The sequence below is a fragment of the Nymphaea colorata genome, chromosome 13 (genome assembly GCF_008831285.2).
Source record: "Nymphaea colorata isolate Beijing-Zhang1983 chromosome 13, ASM883128v2, whole genome shotgun sequence".
Lineage (NCBI taxonomy): Eukaryota > Viridiplantae > Streptophyta > Magnoliopsida > Nymphaeales > Nymphaeaceae > Nymphaea > Nymphaea colorata.
This window is the reverse complement of record NC_045150.1, coordinates 6,376,329-6,396,377: the sequence shown is the minus strand read 5'-3', so window position 1 is coordinate 6,396,377 and position 20,049 is coordinate 6,376,329. Positions and strand designations below refer to the sequence as shown.

Here is a 20,049-nt window from a genome sequence, read left to right as displayed (position 1 = left end):
AAAGTTATTCTGTCACATACGACATTTCAAAAGCTTTTTGGATTTCAAACTAACAAATCCCAAGTTGGAACTCAAGATAAGATAACTTTTAAACCACTTTTGTCAACATACATCATAATCTTAGGATTTAATAAAAACATATGAAGACACTCAAGTTAGTGGTAGAGTCCAAGATTTTTAGCTAACGAACACTCTTATTTTAAGCTTCAAACTTTGAAAAGCACTCATTGTAAAAACAGTAAAAAAGAATAAAGTATCAATACACAAACAAAACAAATGTTATGGGCAATTGCCACAACGTGGGTCCGCCCTTGACTCAAGTATATGTTGTTTGACCATTTTGGTTAGGGCGGCTTACCCTTGTTCTTCATACCAACCAATAGTCAGCGCTGTTTCAAACTCAAAAATTGGTTCTACTTTCCATAGTTTAATGAGGATGAGTGAGAAAGCTCGACACAGCTTGGGCATTTATTCTCCTGCAACTTTCTGGGTTATCGACTGCACTAGGGAAAACGGAATAGATAGTGGCAAAATGACAAGAGAAGCCACAACGCGGGGGATATGCTTAGATGGTAAGTGGTAGTTTTTGGGTTCTCGCGTCAATTGGCCTGCCCTTTCCCCAAGCCACACGAGACAAGACCAGCATTCTCTTTCAGCCCCTCTTTTAAATCCACTTTAGGAGGTAACCGCAGTGGGTTTTCTCCTCATATGGCTAGTTTTGGTGAAAAAAAAAAAAGAAGAAAAGAAAGATCCCTTCAAATGGCACAAGCATAGGATTCTTCCTCGCACTTCACCAAACTCCCCCTGCAAACTTTCTACAAATACATTCTTCCACAGCTCAACTTCTTTCAGGATTTGTTCTGTGTTAACAGCAACAGCTGAAAGGATTGTTCTAGGAATTTGGAAGTCAGGTCAAGTAAAGCAACGATATTCTAAGCGACTTCGTCTAAAAAGAAAACTGGGGTAGGAAAGAATTGACAAATCAGTCGTCTCTCATACTCATTTAACACAGCCCTAACCGTCAAAAGGAGCTGATAGACTGGTGCCCGCCGAGATGATTCAGAAGTATTTTCCTGAGCTTAGGCACAATCGTAATATAATGAATTACGAGAGAAAAGAACAAAAACATCACCTCATGAAAAGGTTAAAATGAAAATCACAATTATTCATAACGACTATGCTATGTAATGGACCCAAAGACCAGTGGGCCACCTCCACTTACACGCCTAACGTGCATGAATAAAAACTTGCACCTACAAGTTGGATCTAAACAGAAATGGCAATGGAAACTAACCCACCGCACCAAAATTTTATTTGAATGTTCTCGCCCAAATTTATGAGATGATATCTAAGTGTCTAGGACTTGGTAAACGACCGGGAAAAATGTAAAGATCTGACAACGAACAATGTCTAACTCTTCCCTCACACTGTGTCATTTGGGTGAGCGGGAGGTCCACAACTGCATCAGTACTATGTGATGAGATCTCCACATGCTTTAACTTGCAAGCAGAACCCACCTCTTTTAAGATACAATAGCATAATCCCGCACAAGTTGAACCAGAGATGCACAGCATAATAAACCCTAAATTCAAAATCAAAATCTTCATAGAGAAGATGGTGAACATTCGTGCACTTCCATCCTGGCTAACCTTCAATTGGTAAACACTCGAGTGATTCCCATAGGTGTCGATGCATTCCACACCACTATAGACTCCTTTATGCCATTGGGTCATCAGGGGCCTTCCTTCAGGAGGAGATTACATACACTTAGGAAAAACCCCTTGTACGAAGGTCAAGGTCTTATAACCACAAAAATAATGTACTGACTAATTTATAGTATTTCAATAGAAATAATAAAGAAAAATTTTGCATATTACAAGCAAATTAATTGGCAACCTCTAAAATGTTAACTTACACTAAACTAGACACTCTTTAAGGATCAAAATTTTTCAAGGGGAAAAAGAAACTGATCACAAAAATCAAATAATTATCAGTTAAGCAGATTTGACTTTTCGTGTCGGAGGCCGACGGAAAATGCCGATAAGATCATCAAGACCCTGCAAAAAGGGAAAGGAAATTAATATAAAGCATTCTAGCAAAGAGTAACAATTGTGAGGCCTGGAGAATATAGCATACTCTTGTTGTGATAATGAGACAACAGAAAAGGAGAATCAAGTAGGATCCCACTGCAAGAAGCAATAGCAGGTCAAATGTCACGCTTGCCACCTGCAATTGAGTAAAGTCCGATCATCAGACATGGCCGCAGTTTTGATTCCAGAATCACGTTTTTTTTTTTTCACTCTTGAAGTCCAATAAACAAAGGGCAAGACAGAAATTCATGCCAGGTGGTGTAAATCACTTATTACTTTCCCTGCAAGTACTAGTAAAAGGATAAACACTATCTGGCACTAGCACATGTTCGTTAAAAGTAAATATTCCCCAGCTGCAAATAGGCAATACACTAGTAAGTGCCCACAAGAACTAACTTAGTCTGTATCTGTCAGCTGCCGTTACTAAAACAATGACAAGACAGGAAAATCCACATGTTTTACATTTCAAAATAAGAGCACAAAGTGCATTATATAAGAATCATGAAAGAGAACCTTTTCTTCTTGACTAAATCTATGAAGAAATAGTTGTCATCAACATGCAGATGCCATGGATGTCAAAGAGTTGGTGCTTTGTTCCAGTTGCTACAGACAAAAACCTTTACCTGATATATGTGAAGTTTGGCACTTATCAAGTCATAAAAACTAAAAGCCCCATCAAGCAATTCATCCTGCATGTTGACTTCAGTAACATGATCTGATAATTCCTGGCAAAAAAAAAAGGAAAAAGACATTGGCTTGCAGATGCAATACATTGACAGAAAACCAGATGCATGAGGCACCATTAGAGGACGATTAAAACAAGTACAAAACCAGATGCATGAGGCACCATTAGAGAACGATTAAAACAAGTACATTGACCAAAAAAAACACATGCCTGGTAGCAAGGTTACGTATGCATGTAGAAGACATAAACTTTAGAAATAAGTGAAAAATTTATTTAGGTTTTACTAAAGCATGGCTATGTGATAAGTCAGTTATTTAGTTCTTCGTAAACTACTGTGAAGGAAGCTTCAGCCCAGTTGGGGAAAAAAAAAAAACATATTTGTGATAGTATATGTCACTCAGATATGCCTGAGGGGATGCCACATGATCACAAGATGGGACGAGGGTGCAGGTTTGGAACAAGGGCAAAACTATATTTTGTGTTTACTTGGTATTCCTTGTTTAGTAATTTATATTTTATGAATATACATCCATTTATTTGTTAGGATCATATTGTCCATGTCCCTGCAACCCAAGTTGTGTGAAAACCCTCTGCACCAGTGTTTCACCCATACCTGTCTGCATTCGCACACATGGGTGATAGTGTAGCTAAGATTTAGGAAATCAACCAGCCTAACATAAGCTGGCAACATATGAAGTGCCCACTGGCTAATAGAGAGTGACCTTGATAGAAATGTAAAAATTGCTTTCAGTCTCCACTCTGATTTTGAAACTTCCATCTCAAAATACGAAATACCGGGTTCGTAGTATATATCGGATGCAACAGGTATGGTCTATGGTTATGCATTGTATAGCATGGGAATGTCGTGTATGCCTTTAAGCAGCTGAAAACTCATGAAAGACACTATCCTACTCATGATCTGGAACTGGGGGCGATGGTGTTTACATTGAAAATATGGAAAATGTTTACATAGCATAGTCGTTAGGGCTGTTGAAGAGTTTACAAATCACAAATCTCTTAAATACATGTTCTCTCATAAAGATTTGAATCTAACGCAGAGTAAATGATTAGAGTATTTGGACGATTACAGTTTCAAAATATCATACCACCAGGTAAAATCAAATGTGGTGGAAAATGCTCTAAGCAAACATGCAGATGTAATGGCAGTTAGCTTCATGGCTCATTCTTTGAAGCTGGTGGAAGAAGTGATAGGATAACATCATTATCTAAGGGAAAAAGGCAAGGCGAGCATGATAGATTTGATATGATATCAACTCTTGGATGCAATCACAGAAAAGGAAAAGGAAGATCCAGGTTATAACAAATATGTTGAAGAAAAAGAAAGCATATTCCCATGTATCAAGATGATGACAGTGGTTTCTATGGTTTCAACAAAGATTCTGGGTTCTTCGAGATGAGACAATGAAAAGGCAGCTGTTGTATGAGATTCATAACTCAAGGTTTTCTAGATATCCTGACAGTACAAAGATTGTTTCAAGGAAATTTCTGGTGGCCTAAAATGAAACAAAGAATCACCGAGTACGTCGTTAGATGTTTAAGTTGTCTGAAAATAAAAGTGGAATGCTACCAACCTAGTGGTTTGCAATAGAAAATAGATATTATACTACAGAAATGCAATGATATTACCATGGATTTTGTAATAAAAATATATGATTATCTTGCACCAAAATGTAGAATAATGCTATCTAGTGACTATGGATCAGCTTTCCAAGTCAGTATATTTATTACCAGTAAAAATCAGTCACTCTCTTGAAAGCCTTGCAGATTTATATAAATGAGATTGTCAGACTACATGATGTGCCAAAAACCATAATTGTCAACTGGGATTCGCGATTTACTTCTAGACTTTGAGGGCAGCTGCAACAAGGCTTGGCACAACCTAAAGTAACTACAACTTTTCTACACCAAATAGATAGACAATCAAAACGGAAAATCCAAACTCTAGAAGATATGTTACGTGTGTGTAATAAAATAGAAAGGAGACTAGGATAAACATGTGAAATTGGACAAATTCTTTTATAAACAGTTACCATCCAACATTGGCATGACATCATTTGAAGTTATGTGTGGAAGACCAAGTTGATCTCCTTGGCATTGGACAACCTAAGTCAATGGGTACCAATATGGATACGGGCTCAAAGTATTATAGGTACAGATGAAGTACATGATACTACCAATGTTGAAGTATTTTAGGTATGCTCCATTATCTTACATTTACTATAGCAAGTTATCAACCATTGTTTACTCTATATATGTGTGTGTAATAAAATAAAAAGGAGACTCTGATAAACATGTGAAATTGGACAAATTCTTATATAAAAGGTTATCATCCATCATTGGGATGGCACCGTTTGAAGTCTTATGTGGAAGACCCAGTCGATCTCCTTTGCATTGGACAAACTAAGTCAATGGGTACCAATATGGGTACGGGTTCAAAATATATAGGTACAGGTCAAGTACATGATCCTACTAATATCGAAGTACTATAGGTATGCTCTATTATCTTACACTTACCATATCAAATTATTGTTTACTCTATGAATTAGGTATCTCAGTTTATACATGAGCTACAATTAGGTCACATAGATGCAGTTAAGAAAATTTTGAGGTATCTAAAGGGGTTATTGGACAGGAACGAATATATCATAAATCTCCAATACAAGGAGATATGCATGAGCTAATGTGATGCACATTGGGGTGGGGGCCCAAATTGAAGAAGATTGATGTCAGCATATTGTGTGTTCATTGGAAGAAATTTGATATCCTAGAGAATCAAAAAATAGAAGGTTGTAGTTAGATACAGTACTGAAGCATTAAAAAGATCTAAGGCTGCTTTGTCTCCTCCTTATTCTTCTTTGCATAAGCAAATCTAGTGATTTTTCTCTTTCAAAGTTGATAACTCGAACTAGCTTGCCTTGCTTTCCTCATTTTATACTTCATAAGGGCTTAAAAACTATGCCAGACGGTTAATTCTAAACAGTTGCCGCAGGCATGTTGATACGGCATGGGTGTTGATGCTCCTCAGACACTTCATGTCCACTGTGGTCAGCTGAACTAAATCAAAACTAACCATTTTAAGTGTACACCAAGACTCAACTAACTCTAATACAAATGTTTATAATGACTAAGATGTAAATATAGATAAACAAGATTATTAAGACCAATGTTATAAAAGGCGTAGCGTATCGCGTATCGGTCGGGTTGACCTATACGCTGTATCGTAACGTATCGTAAACGTAGCGTAGCGTATCGTAAAATTAATTTTTTAATTTTAAAAAATATTTAAAAATCAGAAAAATAGAGAAAAATTATTAAAAATCTGAAAAAATAAACAAAAAATCAGAAATCAAGAAAAATATATTCAAATATAAAAAAGATCATCATACATAAGGAACATTCATGTGTGTCAACAATGCATTCAAAAATTAGAAATCAGATATTCAAAATAACATAATAAGCATCCATAACAATTTTAAACTTGAAAATTTTATAGAATCTTAAGACTTAGAGTCTTAGGACTTTGAGTTTTAGGACTTATATTACATCACAATTTTATAAGTTCAAAACATATAGTTATCAACTTATCATCTTTCATGATTTAACGATAATATTTTCCAAATCGATGCATCAATCCTTGGTTATTTTTTATGAAAATGTGCAAAATCTCTCCCTCCTACGTCTCTTGGAGTCTTTAAACTTTAAAAAATAAAAAATTTTGTGTTTTAACCCGTATCGTACGATACGGGGGTGTATCGCCCGTATCGTACGATACGGCCCCCGTATCGCACGTATCGTGCGATACGTGTACGATACAAACGCGTATCGTCTTTAAACGGCGTATCGTATAGGTTTTCTTGACCTATACGATACGTATCGTACGATACGCGTCCGTATCGTACGATACGGATAACATTGATTAAGACTATTAAATAGTTAATTAACTATATAACAGATTATATATATATATATACTTTCTGCACGCCCCACCTACTTTTTTTTTTTAAGTTGCTGCATCGGCACCCACACCTTGCACCAATATGACATAGCTTAAAAAGAACAGTTGATTTTTTTCATATTATAAATTCTGGACCACACATTAAAAAGAAGATTCACTTGTGTTATTCTTACATTTGGACATGCAGTATGTCATAATGCAGTTGCATTTCTTGAAAAATAAATTTTGAACATTACCATCAATCAAGTTCATTGGATTACTCAATCAGTTTACATAATCTTCATATTTGTTCAGTCCATGTATTCCATGATTCACACACACAAACACAAAGCAATGATACTCATGCACACAAAAAAAAAAAAAAAATGTGAAGTCAAAAGCAAATCCACCAATATCTAGTTACAAGAACAAAGTGACAAGCACCAAGAAAAAGGATAAGTGGATAACTAAAAATAAGTATCAAGTAGACAAACCTTCTCAAGTGCTAATATAAGTGGATCATTCTTTGATAGAAAAGGTGCTACTCGAGGTGTCCTTGACAAGAGGTCCAGCCACAAGCGTATGTAGGAAGGGTTAACAGCTAAACTACTACCATCTGCAAAAATTTGGACCTTCGATTGTTGTTGCCCATATATGTGCCTCTGGGAAAGGAAAAAGAAACGAGATGGTCAGCAGGAAGGTACCAATACTTGTAAAATAGAAAGTACAACGAAGGTGGGAGAGCAAAAGACCCTTGAAACAATATAGCATTACGATAACTCAGCAGTATGGCAATTAGTTTAATGAGTCTTGCACCCTTTGCTTCAAACCATAGTCCAATGTATTATTGGATCAAATACTACAAACAGTATCAAATACTGATATGAGTAATTGACATACACCTGTGATTGAGCTTTTAAACACAAAATTGCAGTTCTAGATCAAGACGCAATTTAATGTCATTATCTTTCATATCAATTGTGCTTCAATTTGAGGACCTAATTCTACAGGTTCCAAAGACCATTGCTCGCAACTATGCCATGGCATACTTCACGAACATGGTATTGTGGTATAGTGCATATATGATAGGTTGTAGTACATAATTTGACCATGTCAAGGAACATCAAGTTGCATCCTTGTAAGTAGTTTTAAGGGTGTAAAACTAATGTATAACACCATAGACAGCGAATTGAGAAGGGCTGACGCCCTTTCTTTGAAGTTGGGTTGCATAAGCCGTAAGTGTTTTGCAACCACACACTCCTAAAAGTTGAGCAAAGAGACTCTTGGCTTTTATGGGAAAAACCGTCAACTTGGGGTGCATTAAAGCTTATTGATGCTGGGATAGAAGCCCCTTTTCTGTCTAAAGGGAAGAAGTTCACGGTTCAAAAGAGGATTTTACACCAAAAAGAGGATTTTACACCAAACATGAGCATCTATCTTGAAGACAACTTCCCCTATGTTCAAAATTTCTGCAAGAAGAACCATATTAAAACTCAAACTTTATTTTTTTAACTATATTCCTGTTCAAGAAGCAGAATAAGTAACCCAAGTGGTAATAGTTGTTACAATGAATTCAAAAACCCAAGTGGCAGTTTGGCAGATTGAGGCAGTAACTCATATAGAAGGGCAGGAAAAAGCATAAACACAGTTTCCCCGATCCAGAATCCACAAGATCTCCAATAACTTCAGTATCTAAGCAATTTGGACATAGAAAAATGCAAATTCATAAATTCAGGATTCTTGCAAAACAAGTTATGAATCCAACCAATGTATCAAAAATACATTAGCGATATAATACTACCTTCAGAATCTTAGCTTAAGATTTGTCTCGTTAAGCATCTAACTGCTTTTAATCTACTAGCTTGTGAGATGGACACGTAAACTCAAAATTATGTTTCCATCAATATCTCCTAAACGCTATGGCATCCACTATAATAACAGAAAAAGTTCAGGAGTCAATAACAATTGCGTTTACATTACAACTGACAAAACTATCCAACAAGAATTACTCACTGCAAGACTTTCAGCAACCAACTTGACACCTTTGATGACTGCTGCTTCATTTACTGAATGTCTAAAGGAAGTTTGTCAAAAGCAAAAAAAAAAAAAAAAAAAAAGATAATTAGAAAATGCCTATCAGAAAGTACAAACATTATTACTGAAGATAACATAGACTTGCACCTAGTATCATATATTCCGCCAGCCTTCTCAAATAGATCAGGGGCAGAAGTGAGTTCAGAAATAGTGAGAGCAGTAATTCTTTGTCTTGAAAATTGTTCATGCTCCCATGCTACCTGCATTAGCAAATTCACAATGTTGACTAACAAGATTAAAAGAAAAATGAACACATAAAAGAATACCACACGTGCCATGTCACGTATGTGGTGTGGTGCAAGTCCCATCATTTTCCAAAACAAACTTGGGTACAGGTGCAGTGATGGTGTATGTGCAATAATATGTGTGTGTGCATGAAAGAAGCTATATGCACTAATACAAAGAAATGCATGCATTTCAATTGAAGAATAAAATACAATAGTCACCAATAATATCAGTGTCACCCAAAATGCACACGATACACACCCAACTAGAGTGAGGCAGCCTATTTGAGGAATCCATTTGACTCATCACACAGGTGCTAACTTAACCAGAACGGAGAACAGTGATACATCACAAAGAACGAGGAAATAAACAATGAAAGCCTCAAAGATGACTTCAAATATAGGATTGCAGGCCTCAGAAATAGGAAAAATCCAATCTATCAGGGGGAAAAACTGAACATTTGAAAACACAATGCGGCCTACCATGTAGAAATGAGACAGACCAACATAACCTAACAATTAAAAGTAAAACAACTATTTATGCATCTAAGGTGCAGGAGCAATCTGGATCCCTAAATCTCAAAGCTACAATCAGAATTGTTAATCCAGCATAAACCAAAGTTTTATGAAAATCACACAAGACAAATGAAAAAAGCAACTAAATCCATAATCAATTTCCAATGTCTTAAATTCTTAATCATATTTTTAAAGAAGAACCTTAACCAAACCCCAATTTTGAATGCATAGCTGCTGAAGGTAATGAAAGGCACCAGAAATGGAGTTAAAAAAGCTCCACACCATCAAAAAATAACAGAAACACAATCAACAACGGTTGCAATAAAGTAAATCTTTTGCACATGAAGTGAAACAGGCTTACTCTTGAATTTGATATATTGATCTTTTTATGTTTGATGCCAATCTTTATCCCCAATTCCTCTGCAACGCTTGCAAAACTCTGGTAACATCACCACAAACAAGTGAAGGAAATTGGATGCATTTACTTGGAAAGCATTATATGTTACAAACATAGCAATACAACTTACCTCATGCAGTTGCTTTATATACGCGTTTTCTGGGGGCTTTGATACATGAAGCCATAATTCGTTATTCCAAGACCCAATGCTATTCAAGCAGATAGCATAATCAATGCTCTCACGTATACGTTGGTCAAAACTCCTAAGCCACTGAATATCATGATTACAGAAAAGTTCAAAAAAACAAAAGATAAAAAAGACCTAGAAATATTCAAACCTGAAGAGGCGAACACAAAGGCAAAATAAACTCCATACCTTCATGGTTCCATTGTAATTGTAAGGCCCGCCAGAAGTTAATCCAAAGAGTAGATTGAATCTTCCTCTTGTTTTTGCATTTGAATAAAGACGGGAGAATAGCCTAGCTATTTCCAGCAATGCAATCACTCCACTTCCATTACTATCACTTCCTACGGAGAGTGCCTAACATTTTAACAATGAACAAAACAAATTAAGTTGTAATTTGAGGATCAGGTGTCCCAAATAGTTACTACTTACTGGTGCGGCGCCAAATGTGTCATATGATGCAACAATAGCGATAGTTGGGAGCTGGACAACATCACCATCACCTCTTGATCCTAGCAACCATCCCTGTCATGTTCTACAATTAGCAAAATCACTCATTTATTTTACAAGCAATCCTACAAATGCTTTGTTGTGTTTTGCCAAGTTGCTGCCCATTTTGAGGTTAAATCCATGTAAGAAGACAAACAACAAACACACAAAACCTGCTGATTCCTTTTTCATGCTCTACAAGGATACGAAAATATTTGAACAAGAAGGACACAAGCTTTCCTGCCTTTTTTGTCAATCACTTTTTCTGATAACCAATAGACTTTCTCAACAATCATAGAGACCACCCAAGTTATTATGCAACCAACAGCAAATAACTTAAATTTAACATGCCAAACATTATGAAGCTTCAAAAGGACTATAACAATATATTCTAGACTTCTGCTTAGTAAACCAACCAAACATGTTTCGACTAGCAGCACTATGCAAGTATTGAACATATGGGCCCAAATGCTAAGACCTTGCCCACTGTCAGCTCAGCCTCACTATATTAGTTCCAAGCATCTTCGAGGGACAACTAGGCAATATCTACACTTTGAAATGAACGTTATATATATATATATATATATATATATATATATATATATATATATATATAGAGAGAGAGAGAGAGAGAGAGAGACCTGAATGTTTGTGAGAGAAGGAGATGTAAGTCGCTTAGGTTCAGAAGTGGAAACAACAAGTTTGTATCTGAAACATTTAGAATGCCAAAATGAACATAAAAAGACATTGTATCAAGATTGCAAGGGAAAAGGAATCACTAAATAGCAGCCACAAAGGCAAATTAATGTTTACATAGTTGCAAATTTTCACGTCATGTCATGGGTAACATGCTAAACTCATTGAAGAATAATGCACTAAAGTTCTGCAGTTAAAAGAATCAAACATTCATGAAATAATTGTAAAAGAGATGCAACAAAAGACAGTCTCGAGATTATTCCATGAAACGGGCATAAAAATTACATAGCCTTAGAACTCTCAAGGCCAAGGCCCATGATGGTAATATATTTATAAACTTGCTAAAGGAGCAGCTGACAAATGCATGAAAGTGTTACTTGCAGCAAATGACGTACTCGTAATATTTGGTTACTAATCACTTGTAGACTGGAAGAACTATGAAGCACTTTATAGGCAACTTCATAACTCACCATGTTTTGGTTTTTGGTTTCCTGGAATTGCTTGATAGCTTATAGCCACTATTAGCTTGCCATATAAGACAAAATCACAAAAACTAATCAGCATGCAGATAACCAAACACAAAGAGTCAAAATAACAAACAGCAATCAAATTGTCACTTATCAATTGCACTTTTTTTAATTGTAAGCAAGAATTTTAGCATAAATTTTTGTTATACTTGGCCAACTGATTATCCTATCATGCAAATAAAATTTCATTACTCCACTTATCCACAACGCAAGTATGACTAACAGGGTGAACAACCAAAAACTCCAATACAGACAGCAACAATTGTTGCATAAATTACTTAAGTGCCCTCTCTAGTTAACAAATAAGGGCCTTTCAGTCCTTCAAGCTTCTGAGATGTTTTAACAGGAAATTCACAAGGAAATAAACTGAAGAAATTTCCACTCGAAATGTGAAATTTTCAACAAAATTTTTTCACTTTCCAACTTATTTTTGCTCTCAAAGGTTTTCTGAGGAAAAAGGATCCTAACTTTGACAATCTGCTGAAAGAACTTTCTAACATTATAATAAGGCCAGCATTGGTGAACAATGACTGTGCCATCACACCAGCTTTTACTTGCAGGAACAGAAGGAAGTTAACAAGGCATAGAATGATAGCACACAGCTTTTTCAATTTGTTAAAAGAATAACTAGGTATGAGAGTGATACCCGCCAGTGGTTGTGGTGGAAGGTTGACCAGTAGCATCATTATGTTCAACATCTGCTAACATGGCATTAACTTTCTCTTCCTCAAATGCAAAGTATACAGGATACTGGAATATTTTGAACACATCAATTAAAATCCATTCTGTGATGACAGAAGAAAATGTGCAGTACAATAACTAGAACTACACTAGCCTATGCAGAATGTCAATAGAAAGCATGCTTAAGACACTAAGGACACCCAATTGAATAACAGCTAAAAGAGCATAGTGAATTTGGATCAAGTGCAGAATAAGCCAATGACAAATGAATACCAACTTACAAAAAAGTGAACCTACAAATTTTTACAAGGATGCCGAAGGAATATTTTGTAGCATGGGCATAATTTTATATAGCACATCACGAACGCCAGTTTCCCATCTCAATACTATTTACCAATCATCATTAGTTCAAGAACATACAAGGTAAGTAAATAACAGTTAATAGATAACAACATGAAAGGAAAATATGGCTTGCAATGGAAAAGAATGAAATAAGCAACAGCAACTTAACATGACATTGGACATGCACTCTGACACTTAAGGTCTACTCACAGGAATATTAGCACGCATTAATATTTGTTCCATCTCCATCACTTTTCTTCTCAACTCGCCATTCCCGCAACCCTGACCACCTTCTTCACTGTGTTCTTCCTTTTCACTAGTTGAACTTTGAGGAAGCAGAAGCAATAGACCCCCCAAAGGTTGCTGATCAGTCAAAAATTCTGCAGGCAAATAGCATGTTTGGTATATGTCCAAGCTAACTAATATCAAAACATATTTAGTCCAACATGCTTAAGCTACATACATTCTTGAACAGAGAATATGATACACAAAAATGTTAAGCTGTCACATGAACTTGCCAAATAGGCAGCCATATATATATATATATATATATATATATATATATATATAATCATACACACACACACACACACACACACTGTTGCATCCACTCGCAAAATGGTACTGTATATAAATGGAGAGGGAGAGAAAGAGAGAGAGAGTGAGAGAGAGAGAATGTGTGTGTGTGTATATATATATATAATATATATACATACACACGGTCACACACACACTGTTCCATCCACTTGCCAAAAGGCCACTGTACATATTTTAGCATACAACTTATAATTAGGTCAACCAATGACAAATTTTAGCACATAATTGTGAATGTATGTGTGTGATTGGTTTAATATATATATACATTCTGAAAAGAGAAAGAGTATAATATGCAAGATAGAAAGAGAGAGTGTTTAATTTAGTATTACCAACTCGTTATATATATATATCTATATATATGGGGAGAGAGAGTGTGTGTGTTTAATTCAGTGTTGTCTACAGCTTGCACATTGTAGCAGCGTGTCAGCCAATGTGCACTGGCCTCTCTCTCTCACTCTCTTTCTCTCCCTCTGTCTGTATGTGTGTGTGTGGGAGAGAGAGAAAGTCCAGTATTGCCGGTACCAGTTTGCACATTGTACATACATATAAATATATATATGGAGAGAGAGAGAGAGAGAGAGTATACGTGTGTGTTCAATTTGGTGTTGTCAGTACAGGTTTGAGCTTACTTACACAGTGTTTCAGCCAATATGCATTGGGCGTATTAGCTATTTCCAAATTTTTCTATTTTGAAAAAAACAAGATAAATATTTTGAATTATTTAATAGAACACAAAAAAATGCTTAGTATTTCAAGCTCCATATCAGCCAGCACGTATTGGACTGTTAGTGACAATACTGGTTTGACTAAGACATCAATTCAGCGGATGTACAAAACCAGTATCCTTGAGGACCTACCCATTTCTACCCTCGTGTGACAATAGAAATGAAAAAGGTCAAATAGCACACTCTTTCAGATTTTCGATAACTTTAGGCTTTAGCCGATTGCACAAACGTACAAATTTTGGTTAATTGGGAAGGTGGCAGAAAGCAAAACTATATCTGAAAGCAGTTACGTCTCCAATTAGAAAGTAACGGCAAAATGGATTTCTTAAATTTGAGCTTCAAAATTATCTTCCCAGGTCTTCAAGCAAACACAAATTTATCAGCAAAAGTTTCCCTCAAGAGAAGGCCCATTAGGTCGTCGGGTCCTCAGAAGGTTCCTCGTCATTTATTTAGAAAAGGAGAGCATTTACTTGCACATCTTTAGCAAACTTGATCTAGTGTGTGCACCAAAAGTTATGCATCCTCTGTCAATACGATTTTCCCCTGGCAGCACAGCCCATGGTCATCCCATTTGCAATCATCTTAATTAAGCATGCAATTCGTTCTCCAACGAAAGAATCAAATCAAAATACCGTTTCCCCTAAACTGCTTTCCGTCAAGCTTGACATGCATTTTCTGAAAACCGGCAAACTGGTTTAATCTATGAATGAGCACGAAAAACCCAACCTTCCCGCAATTTGAAAACGAGGAAGTGAAACAAGACCGTGAGTAACTACTAGAACGAGCAAAAACCAGTAAATCGAATATACAGAACAATCCGGTACCTAAAGAGGAAACAGAGAGCAAGAAGCAAGGGATTCGAAGTCGAGAACCATAGGGGAACAAAGCCTAGCCTGACTCTCAGTCTACAAACCGCGCATATCAAACTCTACCAAGACAATCTCGATCCAGAAGAAAGACTGGAAGCAACAAGGGAGATGATGGATTCTTACTTTGCAGGAAAGTAAGATTGAGCTGGCGAATGGGCACGATAACGACGGTGCGCGAGAGGTCAACACCAGAAGCGTCCAGCGAGGATCCGGCATGGTGGTTGAGGGCCGCACGGCGGGATCCGAAGGGCACGCCTGATAGGTCATACTGGATGAGGCGGTAGACGTCAACCACGGCCGCGGCATCGCCGAGCTCGACGCAGGCGAGGAGGACAAGAGCCGAGAGGACCACGGAGAAGATGGACTCCAGAACCTCACCTGCTCGACCTCTCTTCCCCCTCATCGCCATTGCCAAGATGGAACCGATCTACAGGCTGAAGCAGAGGGAAGAAGGGATTGACTCCGTAGGGTCTCGGGATCGGCGGTGGTTGCAGACGAGAGAAGGGCAGTATGCAGGCGAAGTGGCCGGGATCGATAATAAATGCCAGCCGCGCCTGCTGCCGTGCGTAATAGCGCTCGCTGGCCCTGCGGTCTCGCGATGAACGGCCGTCGCTGGCGATTGGTCGCAGCAGTCGATGATAAAGTGGGGGAGAGACGGATCTCGAACAAGGGACATGCTCACTTCTCGCCACGTTGGGAGTCCTTCCTTGCCCGAGCAGCCTGGGCATCGCCGGTGAGTCGGGCTCGGACCGGCTTCACATCCGAATCCTGGACCCGGATGGTCGATTAAATTAAAAAATATATTTTTAATATGAAATAATGTATAGATATAATTCATTATAATAAAATATTACACTATATATATATAATAATAAAATAAATATTAAAAATTTTATCAAGCCCATTCGAACCGTGATACCCTTCTTTTGGAGCTTGAACCAGTTGAGTTGGACATCGGGTACCGGCCGGCGGCCGGCTCAGGCTTAATCATGATACAAAAAAATCACAATACCAAGCATCGGACCTGATTTATAGATCGACTCTGCCTTTACATCAACCTTTTAGAGCAAGCCGTTTGGATGACATCTTAAGTTCTTAACCAGTTTGTAAGTTGATTTGGAGTTCAAAACGGAGTCTAGAGTCCAAAGTAGATTAGCATCTGAATTTGGATAACTATCTAAAAGGGGTTGTCAAAAGCTAAATTTGGCTATTAAACCAGTTTATTAAGTATTGTTTTTATTAAGTTCCTTTCTTTATAAGAGGTGGAATAGAACAACCCAGTTGAAGCGCAATGATCATACCAACTTAACAAATACCTGTGCACCCGCACATAATTTAGAAAGTTTAACCAGCTTAACAAATAAAATCAAAGAATGAAACTCTACCGTTTGAAAGACCAACGGTTTACCACCAATTAAACTAAAGTCTCACGTTAAAATAGTTAAATAATTTTTAATTAAATTATACACACATATATGTATATATATTCATTTACTTCCTAAAAACATAATTTTTAAATGTTTTCACACGAAGTTGGCAATTTCGCCGGTTCCATTCACAAAACGATTTCTGCGGAACTGGAAACGACACAAATATATCTCATGTAACACTTGAACACAAATATCAATTTGAGTGACTGTTGTCATTTCTTTTTCTTTATCATTTGGAAAACTCTTATGAATGTTTAGCTGTAGTTTCTTTTGTAGAAAAAGTAGAAGACTCATAATTGCGTAACTTTTTATGTTATTTTTTGTACGTATTCTAGAAAATTTAATTCCGGAGAAGAGAAATCACTTTTTAATCGTGAAAAACTACGAGCTGGACACCGATATTTGTATATCTTCTTGAAACATTAATTTAATGTTGAAATTTCATGAACTTAAGTCCAGTTATATAGGGTAGTCCTGTAAGATCCAGGTCATGATCAATTAAAAATTAGTTAACCATATTCCCAATACCCCGTTAAAAAAAGCTGTAGCCTACGGCCGATGCATACCGTTACATCCAACACGAGTCAGCAAGCCACATTACCCACATTTGGGCCGAACTGTTCTGGTCTGAACGTTCTATCGAAAGTAGCTGTTTGATAAAGATTAACCTCAAACCGTAACGGAAGATGCATGGGATTGATAGAGTGATTAAATTTCAGGGATACGTGCTGACTGAATCGACCGGCGGCAACACCAGCTTGATCGGACCAGAGGAAACCAAGTGGCATGGTTCGGCCGGAAAGCCTGCGCCGAATGTAGAGGCGAAAATCTGATGGACTGTAAGATTGAGTTTTCTTCAAGTTTAATGGAGAGGGACCCATATCATCCATTGAATTAAGCTTTGATGAAGAGCCTACCATGATAATCATGGATTTTCCGTCAATGTAAAGTTCTGATATAGATGAATGCCGTGGTGTTGATAGGTACCTTAGGACAGTGTGAAGTGGGTGGCATCTCATGAAGGCCATGGAGCTGTTGAAAACCGTTCCAAGAGACCCTCCTCAGCTATGTTGTGGCATGGAGGAGAAGGCACAAGATTCGTTTTGAAGCTCTTAAAGCATGCAAAACTTGAAGTGAGCTGCTCAGCTTTGGACGGCCAACAAGCGAGAAAGAGAAGAAGAATAAGGGTGTTGTGAGGTCCTTTTGTCTCAACCTCTAGTCCTATGTCCATCTTTCTAGCTTGCTAATGTACAGATATCGGTTCTTGGCAAAAGATTCATAACAAATGTTAGATGATTTGGTTCCAATGTTTTTCTTTTTTGCTATTTCTTATTTACCTGTGATTTTTCTTCTGTTGCTCTCTTTTTTCTTTTGTCGCAGTACTTCCTCCAATTAAAAAGTTGATCATCTACTCTTGTAAGAAGAGAAACCATCAGAACATTACGGCTGAAAATTCACGCCTCCTTATCTTCACTTCTCATATTTTTTGGAGGTTGTGTACTTAACCCTTTTTATCATTGTATTTGGGGGATAAAAAATTAATGAAAAATCATCCAAAGTTTGTGTTGTCTTTCTCTGTGGACGTAGGCCTATTGGCTGAACCACGTAAAAATTTTTCTCTTCTTGTTCTTCTTACTTTTGTCATTCTACATGATATCATAGCCATAATGCTCGTTGATGGCTATCCTAAGTTGAATATTACATGGTACTTCAATGGCAGAAGGATCATCCAATATTCTAGAGAATATTGTTGTGCAGGAACAAACAAAGCCACATAACTACGCAGCAAAAAAAAAAAAAAAGATATCGCTCATATGTTTCAGCTATACTGCAACATTTGAAATGGAAGGAAGGAAACACAATCATTCAGCGAGCATCTGAGGTAAATGCAAAGTATCTGAGAATACATAAAGTTGGTGTAAAATCGCCTGGGTTTATTTGTTGAGCAGCAAAGTTGAGGTGCTTTCCAAATGTCATGAATTTTAAATGGTGGAAACTCAGTTTGAAGTCAAAATTAAGACTTCAAGAGAATGGATGATGGCACAAAGTTTAAGAGTTCATTTTTAAACAGTTTGAAAAAAAAAAGAAAAAAAAAACTATACTATGAGCCATCAATATGTTTGTGTTGGCATGCCTCAACGGAATGTTGTTGTCCAATGCAAGAATAGACACGTGCTTGAAACAACTAGAGTTCTTCTCTTTCAAATGAATGTTTCCAAATAAATTTGGAGTGATGTTGCTATGATTTCTTGTTATATCATTAACTGGATCCTCTCAAGCAATTAAATGGAAAATCTCCTCGTGATGTTTTGAAAGGAAAATTAAACTGCACCACACGAGAATATATGGATGCATAGTCCACATAAAAAACCAAGTGGCAACAAACTCAGTCATGAAGCTACAAAATGTGCGTTTTTAGGATACTCTTTGTCTAAGAAAGGTTAAGATATCCTTTGTCTAAAAAAGGTTATCGTTGTCATAATGTTGTGTCAAAACATCTCCAAGTTTCTTGTGATGCGGCTTTTGATGAGCATATGCTTTACTTTAAAGCTAAGGGTGTTGATTGTCTTGAGGAGAAAGACACAATCATTGAGGATTACAGATATTTTGATGTCTCTATAATAACTTCATGCCCTGACAATAAAGAAAGCAATGTGTCCATCGAACCTGACAACCATATGAGTCAGTCAGTTACATCACAAATTCATCCAGAGAATATATTGGAGGATACAGTGACTAAAAGGTCTCAATGCACAAGTTGTCCACTGAGGTATCTTGATGACTATATTACATATACAACTAAATCATATCCAATGGATCAATACTTAAAATGTGAACATGTCCCTCCTCAATGCATGACCTTCTTAAGTAAAATTTCTGGTTACTCCGACCTGAGCAATTATGAAGAAGCCACCAAGGAACATGTTTGGGCTCAAGTTATTGATGAAAAACTGAAGGATCTTCATGAATATCATACTTGGGATGTTGCATATCCTCTTAAAGAAAAAAAAGGCTATGGGGTTTAGAAGGATTTTAAAACTAAGTATAACAAATATGAGACCACAAAGCATTGTAAGGTTCAACTGGTAGCCAAAAGCTACACACATACCCATGGATTGGATTATGAGGAGAAATTCGCTCAGTCATGAAAATGGATACTATTAGTGCCCTCTTATCCATTTTTGCAATTTTAATTGGCCACTATATCAATTAGATGTGAAAAACACTTCTTTGCATTGAGATATAAAAGGAGAGGTTTGCATGTAGTTGTTGCATGGGCATCCTCAAACAAGGACTCTAAACTTGGTGTGCAGGTTGTCTAAGTCTATATATAGACTAAAGCAATCTCCAAGGGCCTAGCATTATAGATTGGACATTGCTTTAAAAAGAAAAAATTTCATCTCTATTTATTAAAAAATCAAGTGAAAAAGTTGTCCATGATGTTATTTACATTGATGATATAATAGTAATGGGAAATGACTTGGAGATCATAAAAAAACTACCAATTTCCTCCATGAAACCTTCAAAATTAAATATTTGAAAGGCTA

The 20,049-nt window shown here is 36.9% G+C and overlaps 1 protein-coding gene across 1 annotated transcript; it reads right to left on the bottom strand.

The window, feature by feature from the left end:
• Window positions 1-1,820: 1,820 nt before the first annotated feature.
• On the bottom strand, window positions 1,821-15,738 carry LOC116267130 (uncharacterized). Its single transcript, XM_031648716.2, has 14 exons — window positions 15,195-15,738; window positions 13,091-13,260; window positions 12,504-12,607; window positions 11,276-11,342; window positions 10,578-10,670; window positions 10,338-10,502; window positions 10,092-10,232; window positions 9,926-10,003; window positions 8,912-9,024; window positions 8,744-8,804; window positions 7,225-7,392; window positions 2,714-2,815; window positions 2,137-2,226; window positions 1,821-2,057 (listed from the first exon to the last, which is right to left on the bottom strand). The coding sequence occupies exons 1-14, from the start codon at window positions 15,478-15,480 to the stop codon at window positions 1,995-1,997; spliced, it is 1,701 nt and encodes a 566-aa protein (XP_031504576.1). The 5' UTR covers window positions 15,481-15,738; the 3' UTR covers window positions 1,821-1,994.
• Window positions 15,739-20,049: the final 4,311 nt, after the last annotated feature.